General features: G+C 40.6%; 1 protein-coding gene across 2 annotated transcripts in view; it reads right to left on the reverse strand.

Annotated features, from left to right (window-relative positions):
• Positions 1-22,370, reverse strand: part of grin2aa (glutamate receptor, ionotropic, N-methyl D-aspartate 2A, a) — a gene marked incomplete at its 5' end in the record, with an annotated part of 138,589 nt that overhangs the window by 36,770 nt on the left and 79,449 nt on the right. For both annotated transcript variants that reach the window (XM_079366079.1, XM_079366078.1), the window contains 3 exons: positions 1,557-1,671; positions 11,381-11,809; positions 14,648-14,814. In XM_079366079.1, coding sequence (XP_079222205.1) covers positions 1,557-1,671; positions 11,381-11,809; positions 14,648-14,814 — 711 coding nt within the window. The remainder of the gene's footprint in view (positions 1-1,556; positions 1,672-11,380; positions 11,810-14,647; positions 14,815-22,370) is intronic.

Genomic DNA, 22,370 nt, shown 5'->3' on the forward strand with positions numbered 1-22,370 from the left:
TATGAGGAAAGATGCTGGGTACGTTATGGGAGAATGAAAAAAAAAAGGGGTAGACGGCAAGGGATACAAACGAGAAGACAAAAACACAAAACCATCTATCTCCCTCTCTTCCAAATCCAAATCATTGTTTTTAGCCACACCTTCCTGTTTTTCAATTCCTCTCTCAAACTTTTTCCTTCCCGGCCTGAGCAACTCTGGGAGATGAACTATTAAGGCATTAAACATGAGGTGTTTAGGTCTGCAAGAGGCAGCCAGATGTAGGCATAAAGGCACACGGCTGCCATTTAAAGTCCATTACAACAGCAGGAATACTCAGCCGTTCACAGAAGCCATTTATTGTCGAAGCCTTTTTCCCCATTAACCAGGTAAAGGAATCCAAAGGCTTGTTCGTAAATGAGCTCATTGATCAACTAACTTCTCTACGATGAGGCAGAGGGAGCGTTTCAGTAGTTGTCGTTTTTCTTATGTTTAGCCATACCGGTTGTAACTCCACACTAACCAGAAACTTACCAGTTTACCCTTGATTGGGTTTGCAATGGATGAAGTAGCTTTTGGTTAAGGAAACAACGTGTCAGTCACTTTTAAAAAATAAAAAAACATCAACAGAAACCACATCTGTACTCACATAATAGGTCATTCATAACAGGGTTATCACAGATAGATGTTTGGACTGTATGTTAAAAGATATGTTAAAACAATAAAAAACAATAGAAACATTTAATAATAGTTTTGATCTCGAGACAGAATCATGCTCAGGAGACAAACAAAAAAACAACTACAGGGAAGAAATTGGGGCCATTATTCAGGCAAATATTCACCAATCGAATTCCACTGAATTTTCTCTGTAGTTAAGGAAAGTCTGAACGAAATTTTACACATAGATCATTTATATCTTCAGTAAAAGTTTCTCTGAGTCTGAGTCAGAGTACTGCTGAGCCGTATTTACATTGCGTTTACGTGGACGGGACGGCCCGCTGACTCATCCTCCTGCGTAGGAAAGAAGGTTAAGTCAAGCACTAGAGAAAAGAAGAATAACGTAACCTGCTCACTGTAGTAACCGTTTTTAGAACATGATCATTGTGTGTTAATTTACATGCAATGTGAAGGTACGGGCTAACGAAAGCACGCTAACGTTAGCCTGCTAACAAAGCATTGCAGCAAATAAAGAAGTTCAGATCCATTGTGTTGCAGTGTTTTTGTGCATCATGTCTAGTGTTTTGTTTTTTTTTGTTTTTTTTGTTTTTTTACAGCTCAACAACAGATTAAGTGAAGTGCATGTTTGCTGACTTTTTCCTCTCCTTCTCTACACTGCCAGACGTTAATTTGTTATCCTTTTTTAATTCAAATGATTAAATGTTTGGTTGAACTGAATCAACAATGTAAATAACATACAATCCTGAAAAAAATAATTTATGGGGATTATGACTGAAAAAGTCACAGGTAAATAAAAATACATATATACTATATACATATAACTGCTACTGAAGAACACATACTGTACTTGCAAACTTAATAATGTATAAACACACACACGCACACACAAGTGTAGATCCTACCTTCTCCCATTCCCTGTCTTTGTTGAGAACAATGACGACCAGCTTGGGGAATTCCTGGTAGCCGTCCTCTGTGAATGACAAGTCCTTGCCATCCCATGTCACATTCATCATGTACCTGATAGTGAAAGGAGAAGGGGGGGGGGGGGGGAGAGAAGAAGGGCAGAGTGATAAGAAGGAAAAGAGGAGAGGACGGACATGGAGGGGGGAGGTGAAAGACAATCACGGATGAGAAAAAAAGAGAAATGAAGAGAGGCGTGGAGGAACAGGAAAGAGGAAAATGAATACATTAGCATGAGAAAAAGTCAAATTACAATCTAGTAGTATTACTTAAATGAAATGGAAGCAGGCGAGATTCCTGGATATGTGTGTATTAATAGAATGACAGTATTATCAGTAAAATATGATGTTACTATTTGAAACATGAACAGAAAAAAGGTTTAATTACAGTTAGTTTAGTTAGAGTTGATTAGAGAATTACAGTACTGCTATAACCTAAAATGTGGTATTGGGTACTAGGAATATCAGGAATCAGGTAGCCAATACCTTTAATCCGGTATTGTATATATGGTACCTAAGATTGCCAGTCAAAGGAACTATCTCGTGCATAACCACAAGCCTTAAAGTTTTTCTTGCAGGGAGTGAAAGGTAGCAACATTTCAGCAATCAGCACTTTACAGTCAATATCATGTAGTTTTTAAAATCACACTGCTATGGAGAGAGGGGCACTCGGTATCCAAATCGACCAGTACTCAGGTCTAGATCCATACTGCGGAGAAAAAATAGGTTGGTAGTACCTAGCGCACAAACACACACACACTGTAATGAGTGACCCATATGGCAGGTCACATTAGCTAAGATGGAGGGCAGGGGGAAAGATATTCTTGGGTCCACACAGCCTCCACATTAATCACGGCTGTCCTTTCCCACTCTGTCTCCCTCACTCCTTGTGTCAGCGGTCATGTACAACACAGGAGGGAGACAGCTCCTCTTTTCTCTCTCTTTTTCTTCCTCCTCCACTCCACTCTGGGGACGCTGAGGGGAAAACTTTCAAATTGGAAGATGCACATCCAGTAGTCTGAGAAGGGTGGTACAACTGAAGGGGACAGACCATGTAAAAATGAAAAAAAAAAAAAAAAAAGACACGAAAACAAAATCATTCATCTTCAGTTTTCCTTTTTTCTTCTTCATGAAATTCTGATGATCTTTTCACAGAAAGTAAATAAAATAAGATTTATGATTCATACAAGCATGTTACATATGAAAATAATTAATACCATGTCAATACCATCTGAGATAATAAAGAAAACAGCCTGTGTCATATGCGTTTTTAAAAGTGCAAATGTGTGTGCATGTCCCTTTAAATGCTTCTGGTAACACAATCACACACACAGTCACTCAATTCTCCGATGAAATCAGCCAGAGATAAGGGGATTGAGGGGCTTTTTGTGATTAAAATAATCTGATTGGCCCCGCAGGCAGCCAGGTGAGAAGTATTAAGACATTTGATTGGACATGGGATGCGGCTCTGAACCCAATTATGTGCGACCACAGCCGAGGAAGAGGTGTTAGAGGAATCGATAGCGGCGCACAGGGCTGCTCTTTTAAGCGCATTCTGCGCTTTGCAACCATCTATCTGGAAGTGATGCAGTCAGGCCACACACATGCACGCACGCACACACTCACAAAAACAGTCGAAGCTTTCCCCCTTCTTTCCATCTGTTTACTCTACACGTTGCCTTCCTTTGTTGCTCATTTGGATTATTTTCGCTCCCTTGTGCTCTTATTTCTTTTGACACAGGCCATCAAAGATTTGTTATTTAAAGCAACATTACAGACAATCTGAGGAAACTCTGATGTAACAATGTCGAAACTCATGCAGAGTGTCAGATGTCCATGACTTTGAGTACAACATCTTGTAAGTAGACACCGTGTACACGCGGAAAAAAAAAGCTTGTAGGGAGCAAATGAGGATGTTCAGACAACCTTAATTCATCCTGCTGTCTTAAAGGTTGATTTTTGTGTTTAGATTGGTATTAATTGAATCCTGTCTGTTAAAACTCTTCGTACTGCCTCTGTCTAACTCAAGCTGTCAGACACTGTCCAATCCTTTCTGAAACCCTTAATGTGCCTGTGTCCTATAGACTGCGTGAAGCATGGACACACTCTCCGTGACCTCACTCACTGGTCTCAGGAAGAGGCGTTTCGAAGCTGAACAATGACAGCTGCTTTGTTGGAAATGCTATCTCAACCCAACTTACAATTAATGTAGAAACAGGCAAAGTGGCGAAATTAGGGCGAGCCTTATGCCTCCTGGCTACAAGCTGTTTACGTCAGCAACCTTTCAGGTGTCACAGTCAAAGTGAGTGAAACGCCCGCTGCACACAAGTTGATGATATTTCATTGATGGTTATGGTCTTGGTCCTGACTCAGTCTTGTTTACTTAATGTCTTGGTCTCGAAGCACTATGGTCTCGGGTATGTCTTGGTCTTGTTAGTGTGGTTAGTTGTGGACATCACTACTCTTTGCCTTGGTAAAATGAAAACAGATGACTCATAAAGAAAATCATTGCCTTTAAAATGTTGACCAATAAGGAATTATTTAATAAGACCAGAACTGTTTTATGTACCAGGCTGTATGTTCATTTCTGCTGTAAAAATGTGGATTTTAAAATGAAACCTAAGGGGGATTCTTTGTCTTCTGCCAGCCTGAAGTGGACACTCAAAAAACTGGACTTTTTTTCCCACCGAATATCTGTATTTTCTTCATTTTTTTATAACTGGAGATTGTGACTTGGCCTGTCTTTGTTCTGCTGTGCCTTCCAGGCATTCGGCCACACATTGAGTTCTGCACATTTTTGGTGCCACAAACCCTCCATGATAGAAAAACTGTCTGAAATGTGGTATTGCGGAGTGTGGCCTGCAGACTGAACCCTGAAAAATGAGGGGTTTCTCAAACTTATGTAAAACTACTGATTTAGCTCATGTTTTGTCTGACTATCAAACAACGTAACGATATGTAAACATCATTTTTCTTCATAAAAGTCAAATCTAAATCAGCTCTCAAATAAATCTATTTCTGAAATCTTGTTCAATTGAATTTTAGAATTGAGCTTTAACAATAAACTGAACATTTTATACACTATATAGAATTAACATGACTACTGCTCATGTACAGCATTCACCTGCTAAAAATCAAACAACAGGATGGATGCAGGCAGGATGAGCAGATTGTGTGTCTGCAAGTATGTTTGGGCAAACGTCCATCAGGCAGGTGGACCAGATAGGGCGTTGCTAGGATACAAACACAAACCGAAGTTTGTACACTTTGAGATGACCCTACAAAACCCCGACAAAATAAACATCCCCGCTCTCACACACGGGAACACGGACTATTACTTTGCCCAACCCGGCAATTCTCCACCCAGTGTTTCCTCTCCCCTGTAGCACTGAGATCAGAGTAAAGCGATCCAATTCCTCTCACTATCCAGCCTCCATTATGTCAGTAATTTCTCTTTTCATTAGGGGGGAGATGGAGGAGGAGGAGTTGAAAGAATAGAGGAAAAGAAGAATAAAATCAAAGGGGAGGAGGGTAGATACATCCATATAGAGCCAAAAACAAACAAAGACATTTGGATGGATCCAATGGGTGGCCATAGCAACCATAGATATACGATCTGCCATTAAGACATGACTGCACCACCCTCCCCGCCTGTCCACCAGGGGTAGGCCCCGGGTCCTGGGTCCAGGGCCTATAGCTGCTCTGTCCCTCACCTCTGGAACGCCCACCTACCACACATCGACTTTTTCTCTCCATTTGTAAATCTCATCTCAAAACAGCTCTTTTTAAACTGGTATAGTCACACTAATCATTCCGCATCTGGTTTCATGACTCCTTAAAGATTTCATACATTCTGTAAAATTGTCTTTTTAATGCTATTTAATCGACGGGATGCTACTTGTTGTTTTTATTTCTGCTTTGTCAGGTGACCTTAAGCGCCTTGAAAGGCGCCTTTAAATGAAATGCATCATTATCATCGTTGCTAAACGATGAAGATTTAATACGTGTCACTTTTTAAAGTTGCATTTCTGTGCACGCGCACAAACCTCAGGCCTCATTTTGGGCCCCCCACTTGAAAAGTCTCGTGCCGCCACTGATTAACGCAACACATTTAAGGACAAACTGGGCTACTTCTGCTAACAGCATCACTTCAAAAAAAAAGAAAAAAGATGACTCAAGTCTCAAGTCCTTTCTTGTTCTGTCTATGCCTACTAATGTCTTACTTTGAGATGAGAGCTTGTATTTTATCTGAAAAGTCTTCACTGCAGGGGGAAAAGTCCCTACAAGGATGTTAAGATAAGCTATCTAATACTCGGTGTGTGTGTGTGTGTGTGTGTGTGTGTGTGTGTGTGTGTGTGTGTGTGTGTGTGTGTGTGTGTGTGTGTGTGTAAGAGAGAGAGGACTCTTGCCTCAGATAGAGGCGTTTACCCTTCATCAAGACAAGGACCAGTCAAAACAATGAGCTATACTGTCAGCACTCGTGATCTATGAGCTGCAGCAGCACACACACTGACACACATGCACTGTGTGAGTTGTGGGCTGCTATCAGTGCTGATCTAGGTCTTTTAAGATGACCTAAGGGTGTGTAGTCACTTGAACAGGCACTCAACCTCAGTTGGGATGTGAGAAATGACTGTACAAGGTGAATGCTAACTTAGCCATGTCGTTGCCCGTCTTGTTTCCTTTCTGGTGTGTGTGTGTGTGTGTGTGTGTGTGTGTGTGTGTGTGTGTGTGTGTGTGTGTGTTTACATTTTGTTTGCCCTGTTATTTTTCTCTGTTCGTCCAAGCAGCGAAAGATTAAGCTAACAATGACACTTTTCTCTTTCCTGAGCTTGCAGCCTCACCGTGAAATGCAACACATGTCCGTGCAGCTACTTCAGCAGGTTTAAGTTTGTTGCACATGAAAGGATTTAGGTTTGTATTGGCTTGGGATCCTTTAGTTTGAGGATCCCAAGCCAGGTTTTCTACAATATGCAAAATATTTTACGTTTTTTTTTTTTTTCCACTTCCCTGCACAACACTGGAGAACCTATCTTGGATGCCCTTTCCTCTGATGAAAAATTAATAAGCCAGTTGTCTTGGGGGATTTGCAGTATCGCTCAATTTGTGACTCACTAAACTTCCTTCATCTCGTCTTCTCTGCAGTCCCATCTGTCCCGCTTTCTTTGTGCTCTGAGGAAAAAAGCAACTTCATTTATGACTGAGGTGGAGCCTCACTCGCTGCCAATCATTGTTTATCCTTTCTTAATGAAAACAATACTGAAAAGGTCCTAATGAATAGCCCCTCCCATCAAAAAAAAAACAAAGACGTAGCAACCAGATGATGCTGCTTTTATAAAAATCAATGCTACCTTTTGAACCAAAAACAGATGAAGCAGCTTCAACGTCCACTCTTTCTGCATCGTATGAAATAAGATGATTTAAGAGAATTATTGTTTCACGAGGTAACTCGTCAACAACCCGAAACATTGGGACAAACAGATAAGCAAAAATGTCCTCGTTCTCTTCATAGCTTCTCGATTAAACACTGCAGTTTATCCCACGTGAAAAAGCAGCGGTACTCTCTGTGCGAGCGCAGGATAATCCCTCATCTACTCTGTGTGAGATGGCATTTGTCACAAGTCACAGGAGAACTGCAATCAGAACTGCACATACGGTAGCGAAATAATCAACACACATGTCCACACAGACGGGATTAATGTCTGTTTGGTCATTTGATATTCATGGTGAGTGGAGTGGCAGGCATGATAAGTCACAGGGGAACCAAGTGTGGAAAAAAAGGTATATAGCATAGACTGTGAGCGAACCGTTACATCATACCCACCTGTCAGTCATCTCAGCTATGTGCCTAACTACGGATAACATATCACTTCCAAAAGCAAAACAGCTGTTTAAAAACAGTGTACAGTGTGCCAGTTTTGTACCAGGCTGTAAACATGTTCATTTATGCTGTAAAAACACTAAACTTTTTTTTTGGCTCTAATCTGTATGTGACTTCCTGTGTTCCTGGACACTCGACAAACTGCAGGATTTTGTACTTCCTCATTTTTCAAGACCGGAGTTTGCCGCTTGGTATATATACGCATACACATACTGTATACATATCAAAAAGTGTTGTGCTGATCTGTGCTTTGCAACGGATGCACACCATTTAAATCTTACGATGACTGCATTTATTCATACAATGATTATGTAACCGATTTGAATTCACTGAGGAGCTGAAACTGTGGAGCTACACTATATTAATTTATAAAAAATGGATGTTCCCAATGACAAAAAGTCCTTAATAAATATGTTAGCATTACTACTTTACTGAATCTTTATTCATTCTTTTATTTGAACCAAACTTTTATTGAAGGATCTTCATGTTCTCTGGGTGTAAAAAGAGTCTGGAATTTACATTTCTTGGTGTAGAAAGCTAAATAATGATGTTGCTAAGCCGATTAGCCAACAAGCCTCATAATTACATTAATCTTTAAATTAATCAATTAATTTAAATCCATCAGTGGCTGAAGTGTGTCATAGCTCTTTGTATCCTCGGCTGCAGCGTGTGTAGACTGGAACTAACATGTCTCTGGACAGCTTACATGACAGCTGCCCCAGGACGCAGTGTATATGTACAGTATGTATGTGTGAGTGTGTAAGTGTGTGAGTGTGTGCACCAGTGTGTGTGTGTGTGTGTGTGTGTGTGTATTATGTTTGTGCGTACATGGGTTTCCTGAGTTCTGACCCTCATATATCAGGGCCAGAGACTGAAATTACCTGTCAGAACAAACTACAAGCACCACGCCTTTTCCCCACACATAACCACAAACACACAAGCACACAGTCCCACTGACAGACACACAATGATAAATAAGGGCGAAAGTCTTTTAAGGCACAATGCTCACCACAGTAGGGTGAGAGATACACTGTAAATCTCTCATGATGGAATATTCTCTTAAGGTGGCAGAGGGGGTGTATTTCTCTTGTTTCTCGTTTGGAGACACACACACACACACACACACACACACACACACACACACACACACACTCACACACAAACCCCCAGCATGCTCGCAGCATATTTTATACGGAGCACAAGTTGTCACTTGGTCTGATTGCTGCACTGGCCAGGGCTCTTAGCCGGTCATTTGTCTCCAGTTTTTATTTAATTTTATTTTTCGATTACTCAGCAAAACACATTCATCTTAGAAGTGCCACGATGGATTTATCATTATGGCTGTCACGGGGAAAAAGGAAGTGAGCTAAAAACTTCACTGAAAGCCTTCAAGGCAAGACACTTGTCATCAGAAGTACAGACTTTTTTTTTCTCCCCCTTTTCAGCTCAATCTATTAATATAAATGTCTTCAAAACATCCTTTTTCTTATTATGACATGTTTCAGCTCACTTTCAGGTGGAAACAGAATCGACCGTAAAAAAAAACTTTTTTGTTGCCAGAGAGGTGTGAAAAGAACTAAGGCTAACTTTAGTAGCCAGACAGAAAATCTTCAGTGGAGCCCCCTGAAGAAATCAGAAGAGAGTAATACAAAATACTGTGACACACTTTAAATCCTGCAATATGTCACACGGGTGCTGTAAATTTCTACATACTACCCATCTGCCCTCCTCTGTGTGTGTGCCATGTCTCCCCCATTGCTCCCCTGACAGCCGCTGATGGTCGAACAACACACACTGGCCCGTCGCCCCGACCTAGCGCTGACCAATCATGTCGCTCGTGTTCAATCCCCAAAGCCCTATTGGCTGAGCTCTCTCACCCACAACAAAGCCATCTGTGGTCACTCATCACCTGGGTAACAACCTGAGGCAGCAGAGCATGCTGGGAACAAAGTCAGCTGGCTCTAGATATTTTCTAATTCCCTCGTTGTGTAGTTGTTTTTCCACAGAGCTAAATGAGAGTTTAAAGTCCAATTGGGGTTGTCAAAGGTGTAATCGAGTGTCTCTTTACACAAAATGACCATCATTTAGGAGCTGCTGATCAGTGCCAGAAACTCCATGGTTGCAATAATGGCCCCTGAAATTTCAAGCACTCAAAACGGACACAGTTTCTCTTTCCTCTTTGCTTTGAGTTCTCGCCCCTACAACACTTCTACAACAACTAGGTTTCTGCAAATCCCTCAAATGAAACTGAAAATTGATTGAGGTCAAAGACTCTCAAACTTAAAAGTATTTGAAGTTTGGCATCAAAAGTCCAAATAGTTTTTGGTATATTTTTTTTGCCAAAAACCTGAAGTGTTTCAAGACAGTCATGTTTTTAATGTTCTCTCAAACTTAAATTTGTAAAGGGAAGGAAAAAAAAGTGATTCATAAAAAGAAGTTGTAAGTTCATGTTTTACAGAATCCGTTAACTCAGGTGGGGGAAGTGACAGCGATTCTGCAATCATCTATAAATTTAAAGACTTCAAGTGCAATATGTGATGAACTGAAGAACACAAAATGACCCTGTAAAGTTAAAGGATGAATGTACTCATTCACCGAACTTTGGTGGCAGTTTCACCTCAGACATTATCCCGCTGTCTTCTTCTTCTTTGGCCAATTAACCTGTCCTCATTCATGTCAAAAGCACCACAGTGAGAGGTCATGAAGTGGTGACACACTGAGTCAGATGGCCAAGGAAGTCTGTTTAAGATGTCATGTTTTGTTTTGTTTTGTTTTGTTTTTAAAGTAAATATCCATAATTAGCAACAGTAATTCCATAATCCTATTACAGGAGTCAGGATGCGGTTGGGTAAAAAACTCTGAATTAGCTTCCTGATATACAAAAAAATATGTATGTCCATAATTGAAACTGTAAAGAATTATGGCACACAGGATCTAATTATGGTATTACATTGATTTCCTGCATTTTCAAGAAATAATAAGCCAATCGTTAAATACCTAACATATGATTTAATATGTATGTAAATGTCTCCTTTTCCCAATGATTAAAGCTTTAGAATTACAAAATGAGGCAGAGAAATATAGCATTTCCCACTTTTGTTTGACATTTTTGGAAGCAAATATTGCCATTTTAACTCCAGATTTGTAATTTCACACATCATTGTTCTAGAAAAGACAACAATAATGGAATGTAAACACCGGTTGTATGCATCTCTTCCTCCTCTGCCAGATGGAAAGCCAGACAGAGCTGGCAAGACCTGCGACATCTCCCACTGGCTGCTAGGGAGCGAGCGCATGATGAGAGAGAGAGAGAGAGCAGAAGAGGGTGAATGAGCGGCGGGAAGAATAAATGAGAGGAGGAACAGAAGGACTCATCAAGGAGCTCTTCAATTTTGGAGAGCACTCATTTGTAGCAGCCACCCGCTGTTACCCCAGTCTCGATTTCTTCGCTTTTCCCTGTTTCTTCACCGCCTGAATCGCAAAACTGCATCCTCGGCTCCCATTCAACCTTATTTTCCTCCGACTCCTATACTTCCTGTATTCTCTTTGCTCTCACTTTCAATCCTGTGGTCTTCTATCCAGTAATTGCATCTTTTTTTCTCAATCTCAATACTTAGCATAGACTTGGTGGAAACTCGGGGGGAAGTCTATAATTACTGAGGACAAAGGTAGAAAATAGACAGACAATGCAGATATTCAGGCATTCAAACAAACATGAACAACTGATTCTCTCTTTATGTTGTAGAAATACACAAACCCTGAAGACATGTTGTATGTTATCTATTTCTCTCCACTGTTAAAAAATGCATATCCCACTGAATATCTTACTCGTAATTATAGACATGGGCTCCAAACGAACACATTCACATCCTCCTTTATTACTTACTTGTGTAGTGCACTGGGTGGCAGTTTGCTCGTCTTCTCCATCTGGCCATAACAGGATGTCCTGGCTTCAGGTATGTCGCCATATTCCTCCAACATGGCTGCAGCAGCTGAGGTTATGATCCCCAAACCATCCCGAACTCTCGCCTCCAAAGGATAGTCCCAGTCGTCGTATGACACCGATAGCATTCCTGGTGGAAACTCGTCGGGTGTTATCTCTGGGTTCCCAGTCGTAAGGGACGGCACGATCCAGATGTATCCGAATCCAGTGAGGCCGAGAGAGCGAGCCTCCTCCAGGACGTAGACCGCCTCGTCTTTGGAGCAGTAAAGCAGGACCACGGGGGACTGGACCTTCTTAAGCATGATCTGAGAGCGGCTGTCTTCCTCCACGGCATCCAGAATGATGATATTCTGCAGGTCCCAGCCCACAAAACTAAAGCAAGGATAACAAGGACAAGAGTGAAATGTTAATATTTAACTAATAGACTATTAACTTTGCTCAGGTGCTGGCAAGGGCACTTGTAATTATCTATTATAATTAATATCATTGTTAAGTGCGATGTGAATGCTAATAGGTGTAGAGTACCTATTGTCAGGGGAAACACATTATGGCTGAATGGAATGCAAATGCTAAAGCTGGTCGTGGATAATGACACTCAGCAGGTTCCAGCCCATACGACCAAAGGACAATGAGAACACACAGTAGTCTGTTTCTATGAAAGGACCAGCACAGTGCTCATGGACAATGTGTTAATTGGTGACAACTGCTATCAGAAGATATTGCTGCTATCAACACGGAGCACAGCTTTGTGGCACCTTTTGTTTGACCGTAATAACTGCATGCTACAGCACAGCCATGTGGCATGAATTTTTTCTCCAAAATGCTTTTGCTTTTGTTGACCACTTTCGCACAGCAGCCATTTTCCTCCAACATCTTCCTCAGGATAGAAAAGAACACTTGGCCCCGACGTTACAAGTCAGACAAATATCGATTCTTTAACCTGATTTGGTAACATTCAACGGCATGAAAACAAATTAACGGTGAAAACCTATTTAATATTTGGTTATACTACAAGTTAAATAACATTTTTGTAATCCATTAGCGCCTGTTAAAGAGCTGATGTTAGCAGCTAGCTACTTAACAGCTAATATTCATTTTCGCTAGGATTGTGGCCAAATGCTAACCTCACTTTAAAGACAAAACAAAACAATAAAGCATCTTTTTAATCAAGTGAGACTGGCTGCTCTTTTCACAGCGACAAGAGGTCCGTGAACTCATTGGTAAAGAGCAGCAGAAATGAAGGAATTGGCAGTTGTGTCGCTCTTATTAAAAAAGTAAAATATCATAAACTGATAGCATGCTGTGCTGTTCAAAGCACAGGTATTTGATGTCAGAGCTAAATATAAAAATAATATGCACACACATACATCTGAGAATGTTACTAAGTGTCAAACATGGCGAGGTAATTAGGAAAAGTAGTTATCTCATCATGCAAAGTATCCAACAAGAGATAGGCAGTGTAACATGAGAGTGATTTGGGACTTGCAGTCCTCTTCTTGCTGTCCAAATGACAAGACTACTAAAGAGAGACAATGAAACACAAAGACATGTTAACACAGAAAGCCAAATAGAGAGACAGTAGTGCTAATAACAATTATGGGAGAATTTAATGACAATCTTGAAACAAACAAAAAAGTTTAGAAGACATAAACACTGTAAAACAACCAGATACAGGTCTGGTTCTTTTTGATCAAATCAACCAGCTTTCCACTCCTTATACTGTATTTAATAGTTTTGTGACAGTGGCCACAGATTCAATTCCTGGCCTGCATTATTTGGTGCATGTCCTCCCAACTCTTCTGAATTTCCCTTGTAATCAACAAATTATGTACCAAATTTGGCCATTCTGATAAATTTTGTAGCTCAAACTTTCCAATTTCTGACCGAATCAGATGTGTTGGAGACGGATCATATTTATATTTAAGATGTTTTTAAAGTATCCATTCTCACTTTGCTTGTCCTTTGACTGTTATAGTAAATACATCACTGGATTTTGAACCACTGTGGGATTTGACATAAAGAGTAACTGCTAATGAAAAAGACCCTCCTCAGTTGGGTTTCAATATATCATAGATGCAGGCACCAGCCCCTGCCAACATCCCAACACTGCTGCACATGCATCATTAACTTGACATATTTTTTGCCAAGAATTATAGTTTGCTGGTCTCTTTAGTAGTTTTTCTCTTTCTCTCTGTGGAGAGTTTCAGCATCAGTCAAAATAACCTAAAGGTGCGGCATACAGCCAAACCACATGTAGTAAACCCACCTGTCATCTACACTCATCTTAAGAACGCTGATGAAATCCTTTCAGGCTGGATGTCTCTGAAGAACATACTGTATCAGTGTAGGAGATGAAAAAGACAACAACAAAACACACTGTGTGCAGTAACACCTCTTTTCTCTGACGAAAATCTGCAGTGATACCAGAGAAGATTGAAGAGAAAAGGGGGAGGGGTGAGTGTCAGAGAAAATGCCCCAGGATAATTGTGTATTAAAAGTTCAAGAAAGAAACCTAAAGAGTTTGTTGTCTCCATTTTACTTTTTTGCATTAAAATGTAATTTTATGGGATGGCTCAATGCTTTTGTACTTCGTAGTCCCACGTAAAGGCTGCATTTTAAAGTTATTAATGCTGTCACCTGTTTTTTTTTAAAGGCAGAATTGGCAAGTTTGCCTTACAACAATTTAGTATTGTAGGGAAGCCGTGCAACTCTTAAATACTTGTAAGTGCTTGTCAATTTATCAAAAATTAGAGACCTTTTATTGTTATTAACAAATAAACTGTTCTATTACAGCTAGAAAACAACGCTTACAGTACACCAGCTGCAATAGAACAATTGGTTTTGTTCTTCGTTTGATAAAAATTTGAGCTATGCTAGCAGCTGAGTCTTAGGGTTGAAGATGTCGGCCCATTGGTCGGTTGACTGCATTTGTGCAGACTAAAGTATCTGAACAATAAACGTAAATTTGGAGCTACCATTAAGTTGAAGATGTTGTATTAACTGAAAGTCTCTACAAAATGTCAGTTTTAGATGGAATACTTGCAAAGCTTAAACTGGGGATTGTTAATGAGACAATGTAGCATGCTAATGTTTGAAAACAACTCATTATTGGCTGGCATTAATCACCAGCTGTTTTTTTGGTTTAGTTTAATAGCAGTTAATAATCTAACAAGCAGAACATCCAGCCATAGTGAGTCTCCTTGATCCCACCTGTTGTCAACAGTTGTTTTAAGGATGTTGATGAACTCCTGATATCCGGGGAACTTCGACGTGACGATGGAGAAAATGTGCCAGTCATACTCCTCCATAATGTTTAGCATTAGTAGCGCCTCCTGCTGGATGGAGGCACCAAACTGGAAGAAAGTCGACTTCACATCCTGAAGAAAGAAAAAGTTCAAGAGAAAGGGGGAGGAGAGGAGGAAATAGAAAAGGGAAGAAGAGATTTAGTTGAAGATTTATTTGGATTTTTGCCACGCTTCCTTTATTAGTCCAGCAGCTAATTCAAACTGCATCTCAGCAATATCAATCAGCTACAGAGCATTTAAACTTTGGCACGACATGAGTACCCACACACACACACACACTCATCCCCACAACCAAACACACACAGATCGAGAGTAATAAGCTTCTTGCGGAGGAAATATATGGATGAGGAGCTCAGAACAATTCAATTAAGCCCAAATTGGATTGGTGCGGAACAAGCTGGCTGCAGAACTCTGTAGGCCCGGTTCTGGGGGGGGGGGGGGGGGGCTGAGGGCTACATTCACTCTGACTCACACATATCCACTCCATTAAACCTGACTGAATCATTTGCCACTTAATTTCAGCCAAACTGAGACATGATGCTTGGACAAAGCAGACAAGCACGATTACAGGTGGACAAATTAACTATTCATTCATTTTGAGGTCACAATGCATTATGGAACTGGCTGTTTAATGAGCTTCAGTGGAAGAAAAAAAATGGTTGTTGCATTACAAAATTGTCACTGACTTTGACTTTGGCTGTTTGTTACGTTATTCAATGTGTGTGTGTGTGTGTGTGTGTGTGTGTGTGTGTGTGTGTGTGTGTGTGTGTGTGTGTGTGTGTGTGTGTGTGTGTGTGTGTGTGTGTGTATTTTTGTTACCTTGAAATGTCAGTGGGTTCACACTGCCTGTCTTTGGCACTCTAATTGTGATAGACTTGCAGGTTTGGTATGTGGTGCGTGTCTTCGGTGTCCGTGTGAGTGTGAAGTTGCAACCTGACAGCTATAACACAAAAAAAAAAAAAAAAAAAAAAAAAAAAAAAACGAGGGCAAAAAGACAGCACAAAAAGGTTTGAGTGAGCGATATGAGACAAATGAAGACAAAGAGATTCCACCCGGTGTCACTTTGTAAGATCACACCTGCCCTGAAAATGAAAAAACGCACCACATACACTGACACACATAGATGCACACACCACATGCACACACTGCCCACAGCCTGCATCCACAGGAATGAATCCACAGTGTGACTAAGTCGGAAAAAAAGAGAGAGTCGTTGAGTTGGTGTGTGATGAAACAGGAAACGCGATGCTAGGGGCTACTGTGTGGTGTGATGAGGCCCAGAGTTTGCCTCAATACCAAAGTTTATCCTGCAAAAGTTGGTTTTAAAATACACCTTGTAGTACCAGTTCGCTAAAGGTCAAATTAATCACTGTTTGGATTTACACTGATGCAATCTGCATTTGTAATATGCACTTCACATGAAACATATTTGTTTTTGGAGGAGGCGTCTCCAAGTAAGTGCAGATTCTCTCTCATGTCGTTCTCGTATGACTGAAATACAATCAACTGTCTTGCAGAATATTTTAGAAACATAAAACAAAAACATAAGGAACTTTTTAAAATTGGACTTAAAAACAAACTGTATGAAACATACATACATCACCCAATCGTTTCTGTAGTGGACCTTTGAAACCCATTGGTGGCGGTTGCCATATTAGAAATGCTATCTCAACCAAACATTTGTTTAACCTAGAAACAAACTTTAGCTAAAGGTAAGGTGGGTCTTAAGCCACATTGATTACAAACAACTCTTACCCTTAAAATCAAAATAAAATCTAAACAGAAGAGTTAATATAACACCACTAATGTGTAAGGGACTCTGCCAACTGAGCCACAGCTGCCCCAACCGACATCGGTTTGGATTCATCTGGCCAAGACTTCCTTTGTTCTGCACTGCTGAGAATGCGATTGGTGTTGAGAAACAACATCAGAGAGGCGATTATTAGCTGCACTTTCATGCAGATATCCTTTTATAGAGATTATTTTAGGCTAAATTGTTGAAAGACGCAACAAAAGGGTTCTCAGACTGTATTACATTGGATTATGTTCTTCACAGATTTTGCATTATTTATGCAGAATCTACAAAAAAAAGAGATTACAACTTCTGAGACACAGTGTAGTTGTAATACGATCGAGCACAGAGAGTGTAAATAGACAGAAGAAGAAAGCATGGACCAAACATCGAGCTTCGCATCCATATCAGCTGACTGTATATAATTTCATCTCTACATGCATGACCTAGCTTGTCTTTTTCCACTTTGCTGATAGACTCTGAATAATGTGCGTATTTACCGTGTGTGAGTGCCTGTATGCATGTCTTTCCCCCCTATATCAAGACGCTGGAGTGCTCCGTAATGGTATTGTATCTCTATGTGAGGTTGGCTCATTCGATACTTACACTCAAGTGCTCTTCAGAGGCTCTCTATGTGCATGTGTGTGTGTGTATAAGATCGAGTTCTAATGGGGTAGAAACTGAAGCAATGCTCGAGCAGGGTGGGACGGGAGGGAGGTCATGCTATAAGACATGTCACCTCCTGTCTTCATCACAGCGCTGGCCAATCCTCCCACACACTCTGCAATATTCAGAGGACTGTGACGAGCACGGGGGCCGGCTGAGGAATACACAGAACAGAATAAAGGAGCAGGTTTGGCTGGACTCTGTGTGGGAATGTTTATTCTAATTAAAATTGGTTTAATTGAAATTGATACCTGCCACCTTTAGACTAAAGAACATGTTCTATCATTATTTTATGATATCGATGCGGTGGGATTTTGCGGAAGGTTCATTCTCCACTGAAGAAGCATTTACCTATAAAAATCATGGCGGCTGTGACAAATTTCTAATGAGTCCTTGGGCAAGACGCTTAACGGCAAGTTGCTCCCACTGCTTGTGTGTGAATTCTGATGGCGAATTTTCATAGTGACCTCTGCTATAAGTGTGGGAATGGGTTAGCCAATCGGATAATTGGAGGAGTAAGCCACCCCTTGGATATACCACTGTAGGTATCCCAGAGGGGAAGCCAACAACTGCAAAGGAGCCTCACACAAATCTCTATAAGGGAAAAAAAAACACATGCACTTTTGCTAACACATCATTTAAAATGGATTAAATCTCTTTATTTTAAGTCGTCATCTTGTGAAACTAAGAATGAAGAGACTCGATCTTGATTGAACTGAATATTCTCGTTTTTTGACAAAACCGTGTGATCAGAAACACTGCGAAGGATGAAACACTTCCGTGTCAAAATGGCCATCTTCGGCTGGCCTTACGTCTTCTTCTGAGACCAGAGGCGCCTCTTCTGAACACTCGGCTGACAACAAAGCTGTGAATAAAATCTCACCTCCCTCTCTGTGTTCACACTCTCCTACTGAGGGAGAAGACAGCCACACTTCAACCCTCTGTCTGTCATTTCGTGTTTCGCTGTCCGTCAATTGTTTCTCTCAAAAAGAAATGGACGAAGAAATATATAAAACGTCACTAATTTGATGTAGCTTTAAGTGCATGTATCTTATGCTGTCTTATAAATACAATGTTCATCATTTTATTTAGCTTTGATGTTCATACTTCGTTGCTTGATGTAGCACAATTGTGCATAAAAATAATTACATGAGCCAATGTTATAATTCTATTAAACTATTGTCATTTCAGTTTTTGCTTATGCTCCTTTAATTCTATTGTTTTGCTTTTTTCCACAAGATATCAGACGTCAGAATACTTACCGTAAATTCCGGACTATAAGCCGCTACTTTTTTCTCACACTTCGAGCACTGCGGCTTCTACTCCGGTGCGGCTAATGCATGGATTTTTTAAGGGGGACAATGAGCAAATTTGACTTCGTCACGTCGGATCTTAATATCAGTCATTTTGCGCTTCATGCACGCACCCTCATGATGGAAAACACACGGAGAAATACATATGATGCAGCTTTCAAGTTAAAGGCGATCGACCTGGCTGTCAAAGAAGCTAACAGAGCTGCTGCACGTTAAGATGACACTGACAGCGACAACAGAGACTGAGGAAGTGAGTAATGAAGTCATTCTGAGGCAGTGAATGGATGGACTTTTTCTTGTGAAATATATTACGGTCATCTTTTTCATCAGCCGTGTTACAGACACCGTCGGCTAGGCTTCGTATTGTAACGGTTCATGTTGTAAAGTCAGTAGTTGATAATGTGTTCATAATTCCGATTATGTGGAGAGTCAGTGAATGCACCAGCGAGAACGTGTTGAGTGGCTGTATGAGAGAACGCTGGGGGAGAGAGTTGGATTGTTACGGCAAGTTATGTGTTGCTCTCTGCTGTAAACGGCGTGGTCACGGCCGACAGTGATCGGGTTATTAAAAGTTATTTGAACGCTCTCGTCGTCCTTTAACGTCCGTACGGACGCTACAGTATTTGCGGATGTTACCGGTAGCCTACGTCTGTGTAAATAGCTCTTGTTATAGCGTGGACACCTGCGGCTTATAATCAAGTGCGGCTTATATATGTACAAATACATTTATTTACTTATTTTTAGCCGGTGCGGCTTATATCCAGGTGCGCTCAATAGTACGGAATTTACGGTACATTGATTTAATTGATTCTTTTTTTATCTGTATTTTTTGGTATGCAGTGAAATAAGAAGGAGACAGAAAGCAAGACTCGATGTGTAGAAAATCTGATGGAACGAAAAGAAACAATTAACAAGGAGAGAGACAAGGATAACAAAAAAGTGACAAAAACAAAGGATGAAATTTAAATAAAAAAAAAATGTTTTCACAGAGACAAAATTATAGACTAAGAGGAAATTTAATGACAGGGCAGGCAGAGAGAAAAGGCGAGAGATGGAAACGTGGAGAAGAGAGCGAGGGGGAGACTAAACACTGTAGGATTGTTTCTAATTGGGACGGCTCGCAATCCGTGACATCAGAAAACAGCCAATCACATCCTCTCATTTCACCCCTGTCAAGTGTGACATGTCTCTTCTTCACACTCACACCTTCATCTGACTGGCTACACACACACACACACACACACACACACACACACACACACACACACACACACACACACACACACACACACACACACACACACACACACACACACACACACACACACACACACACACACACACACACACACACACACACACACACACACACACACACACACACACACACACACACACACACACACACACACACACACACACACACACACACACACACACACACACACACACACACACACACACAGACCAACCAACACATTGTCATTCACAGCTCTTTGCCTCGTGCTCCGTCTATCACATTCAAAGACTTTGAAATCTCCCACTCACTGACACACAAGCACAAACACAATGACGATCACACACAAACATGCACCTGGCCCTCGGGGCGGGACAGTGTGTCTAAGTTGAGATAGAGGCAAGTTATAAATAGTAGTCCTCATATCCTCTGCTGCTGATAGCATCATGCACTGTCTGTTCAGCTGACACGCGTGCAAAAAAAAAAAAAAGCACACAGACTGATCAACACATTAAAATGAATACCTAAATGCCTTGCAAGGCTTGATAGTACACATGCATTTATTTCTCACACTGTATATACAGAGACATCCTGTTATCTTTGGGGTTTAGCAGTTCTGCAGTGTCCACTGGAGGAGAGACACACTGATGTGACAAAAATTCCTTGGTGGCCGGTTGCTAAATATAAACACGCAGGCTTAAAAATAGCCACAGCAACGCAGAAGAGCTCAAAATGTCTGTGGAAACAAACTGAAGAGCCAAGGATACAGCACATGCCCGAAAAGAGTCCCTACAGCCAAAAAGGCAAAAAAGAAACGCTCAGAATACTCAGAGCGAACACACTGCTTTAACCAACGTGAGGTTTGTCGTTTATTGTGTTTTGAAAGGAAATTAAAACGGGGAAAAAAGACCTCCAGCCAGGGAAAGTAAAACGCAACAATTAAAGGATGTTGTTTGTGGCTGTTTTATTCTAATAAATCAGGTTTAACAGCTTTCCTAGGTTATGAATCGTAAAGGATCACATTTATGTGCCAAATTTGTTTATGCAGATCATAGGGCTACAATGCTGGCATCAGGTCAGTGAGTGTCTTTGTCTGGCCGCTGCTGTGTAATTGAATGTGTGTGTGTTGAAGAGGGTGTATCTTGGTGGAAGCTCATCAGCTACATGAGCTGGACTTACGTGGGTGTGCTCTGCCTTAAAGAGCTCCTGGTTTTCCCTGATTTACTCTCTGACTCATCAGCTCACTGACCTGCCGACTCTGGCTCTGGTATTGAGACTTGTTATTGGTATCCTCCATAGCAGGTCTGATAATTCAGCTCTTTTTTATTGGCATTATACATTTACAAACATGAACACAATACCTCTCTGAAACTGATAACACACAATGTCAGATAATGTTTTGGAAAATAAATTCCTATTTTGTAATGTTGGGGCTTGCATCCCATAGTTACCTGGTTGTGACAATACGATGTGATACAATACAAACAGGACACGGCATGACAGGACACGGCATGACAGGACACGGCATGACATGACAACAAGTTCAGAAAAATGCAATACTGCATGCAAGTGTAGTGGTAGTGACAGCGAAGGATGATCAAATAAATACAACAACTATCTTTCTTGTAATATATTGACCAAATGTGATGATTTTTAGTTTGACTAATAAACAACTCTATAGTGTCCAAGTCTCTGGAGTTGCATTTGAACTGGCTGTGGCCAATCATATCCAATTAAGAGCATCAAGTGTAAACACACATTCAAAAGTTAAAAAAGTGGCGAATTAAAGGCTGGCAGAGCTCATGTCTTCCTCCTACTGTGTATCTTAGAGGGAAAGAGAATTAGGGAGGTAAATCTTTGCTGTATGGTGGCTGGGATGAATTCCAGATGAAAGTTTTGAGAGTGAAAGCCAATTTAATACATTTTGAAAGTTTATATTCTATATTTTTGCCAAATAAGTAAGACGTCATTAGACGGGCTATTTTTAACAGTTGGTGCTGATATTATCTCCATTAATATGAGAACGTGAAAGAAGTAATTTTTAATATCCTCTTTCACATTCAGACAGGGGAGATGAATATTACCTTTAAAAAAAAAAGACAGTTTTTAGACAGATTTTTTAAACATGAAAAATGTTCCGAAAGAGATATGTTGTCATTAAACAGACAGTACAGGACTTCACCAAGACACTGGATTTGACATTAGCGGTGTGCGTCAGGATCAGGAATAAAAATCTGCGATTAGTGCAACGAGGACAGCAGCCTGTGCAACTCACTGACAAGTCATTTGAGCTTTCATGTCGTCAACTTATTGCCTGGTAAATTTATTTCATCTTGAAAACTGAACATTTACTGTATGATCCCCTTTGGTATCCTCTTTGGAACCAATTTGTCGACCTGATTAAACAAAATTGTGCGTGCCCAACACTACACGAAGAAGACTGTGCTTTAGCTGTGCTAAATGAAAACATCGCACACACTGAACCTTTTTATCTCCAAGGCCATATTTGCAAAGATGTAATAATATAAATAGTTTTGCGTGTTTTTGCACACAAATCGAATGGAAAGAACCTCCGAAAAAAAAAACAAAGCTTCTTTGTGCTTTATCCTCCTGTCTCATA

The sequence above is a fragment of the Symphodus melops genome, assembly GCF_947650265.1.
Source record: "Symphodus melops genome assembly, chromosome: 17".
NCBI classification, from domain to species: domain Eukaryota; kingdom Metazoa; phylum Chordata; class Actinopteri; order Labriformes; family Labridae; genus Symphodus; species Symphodus melops.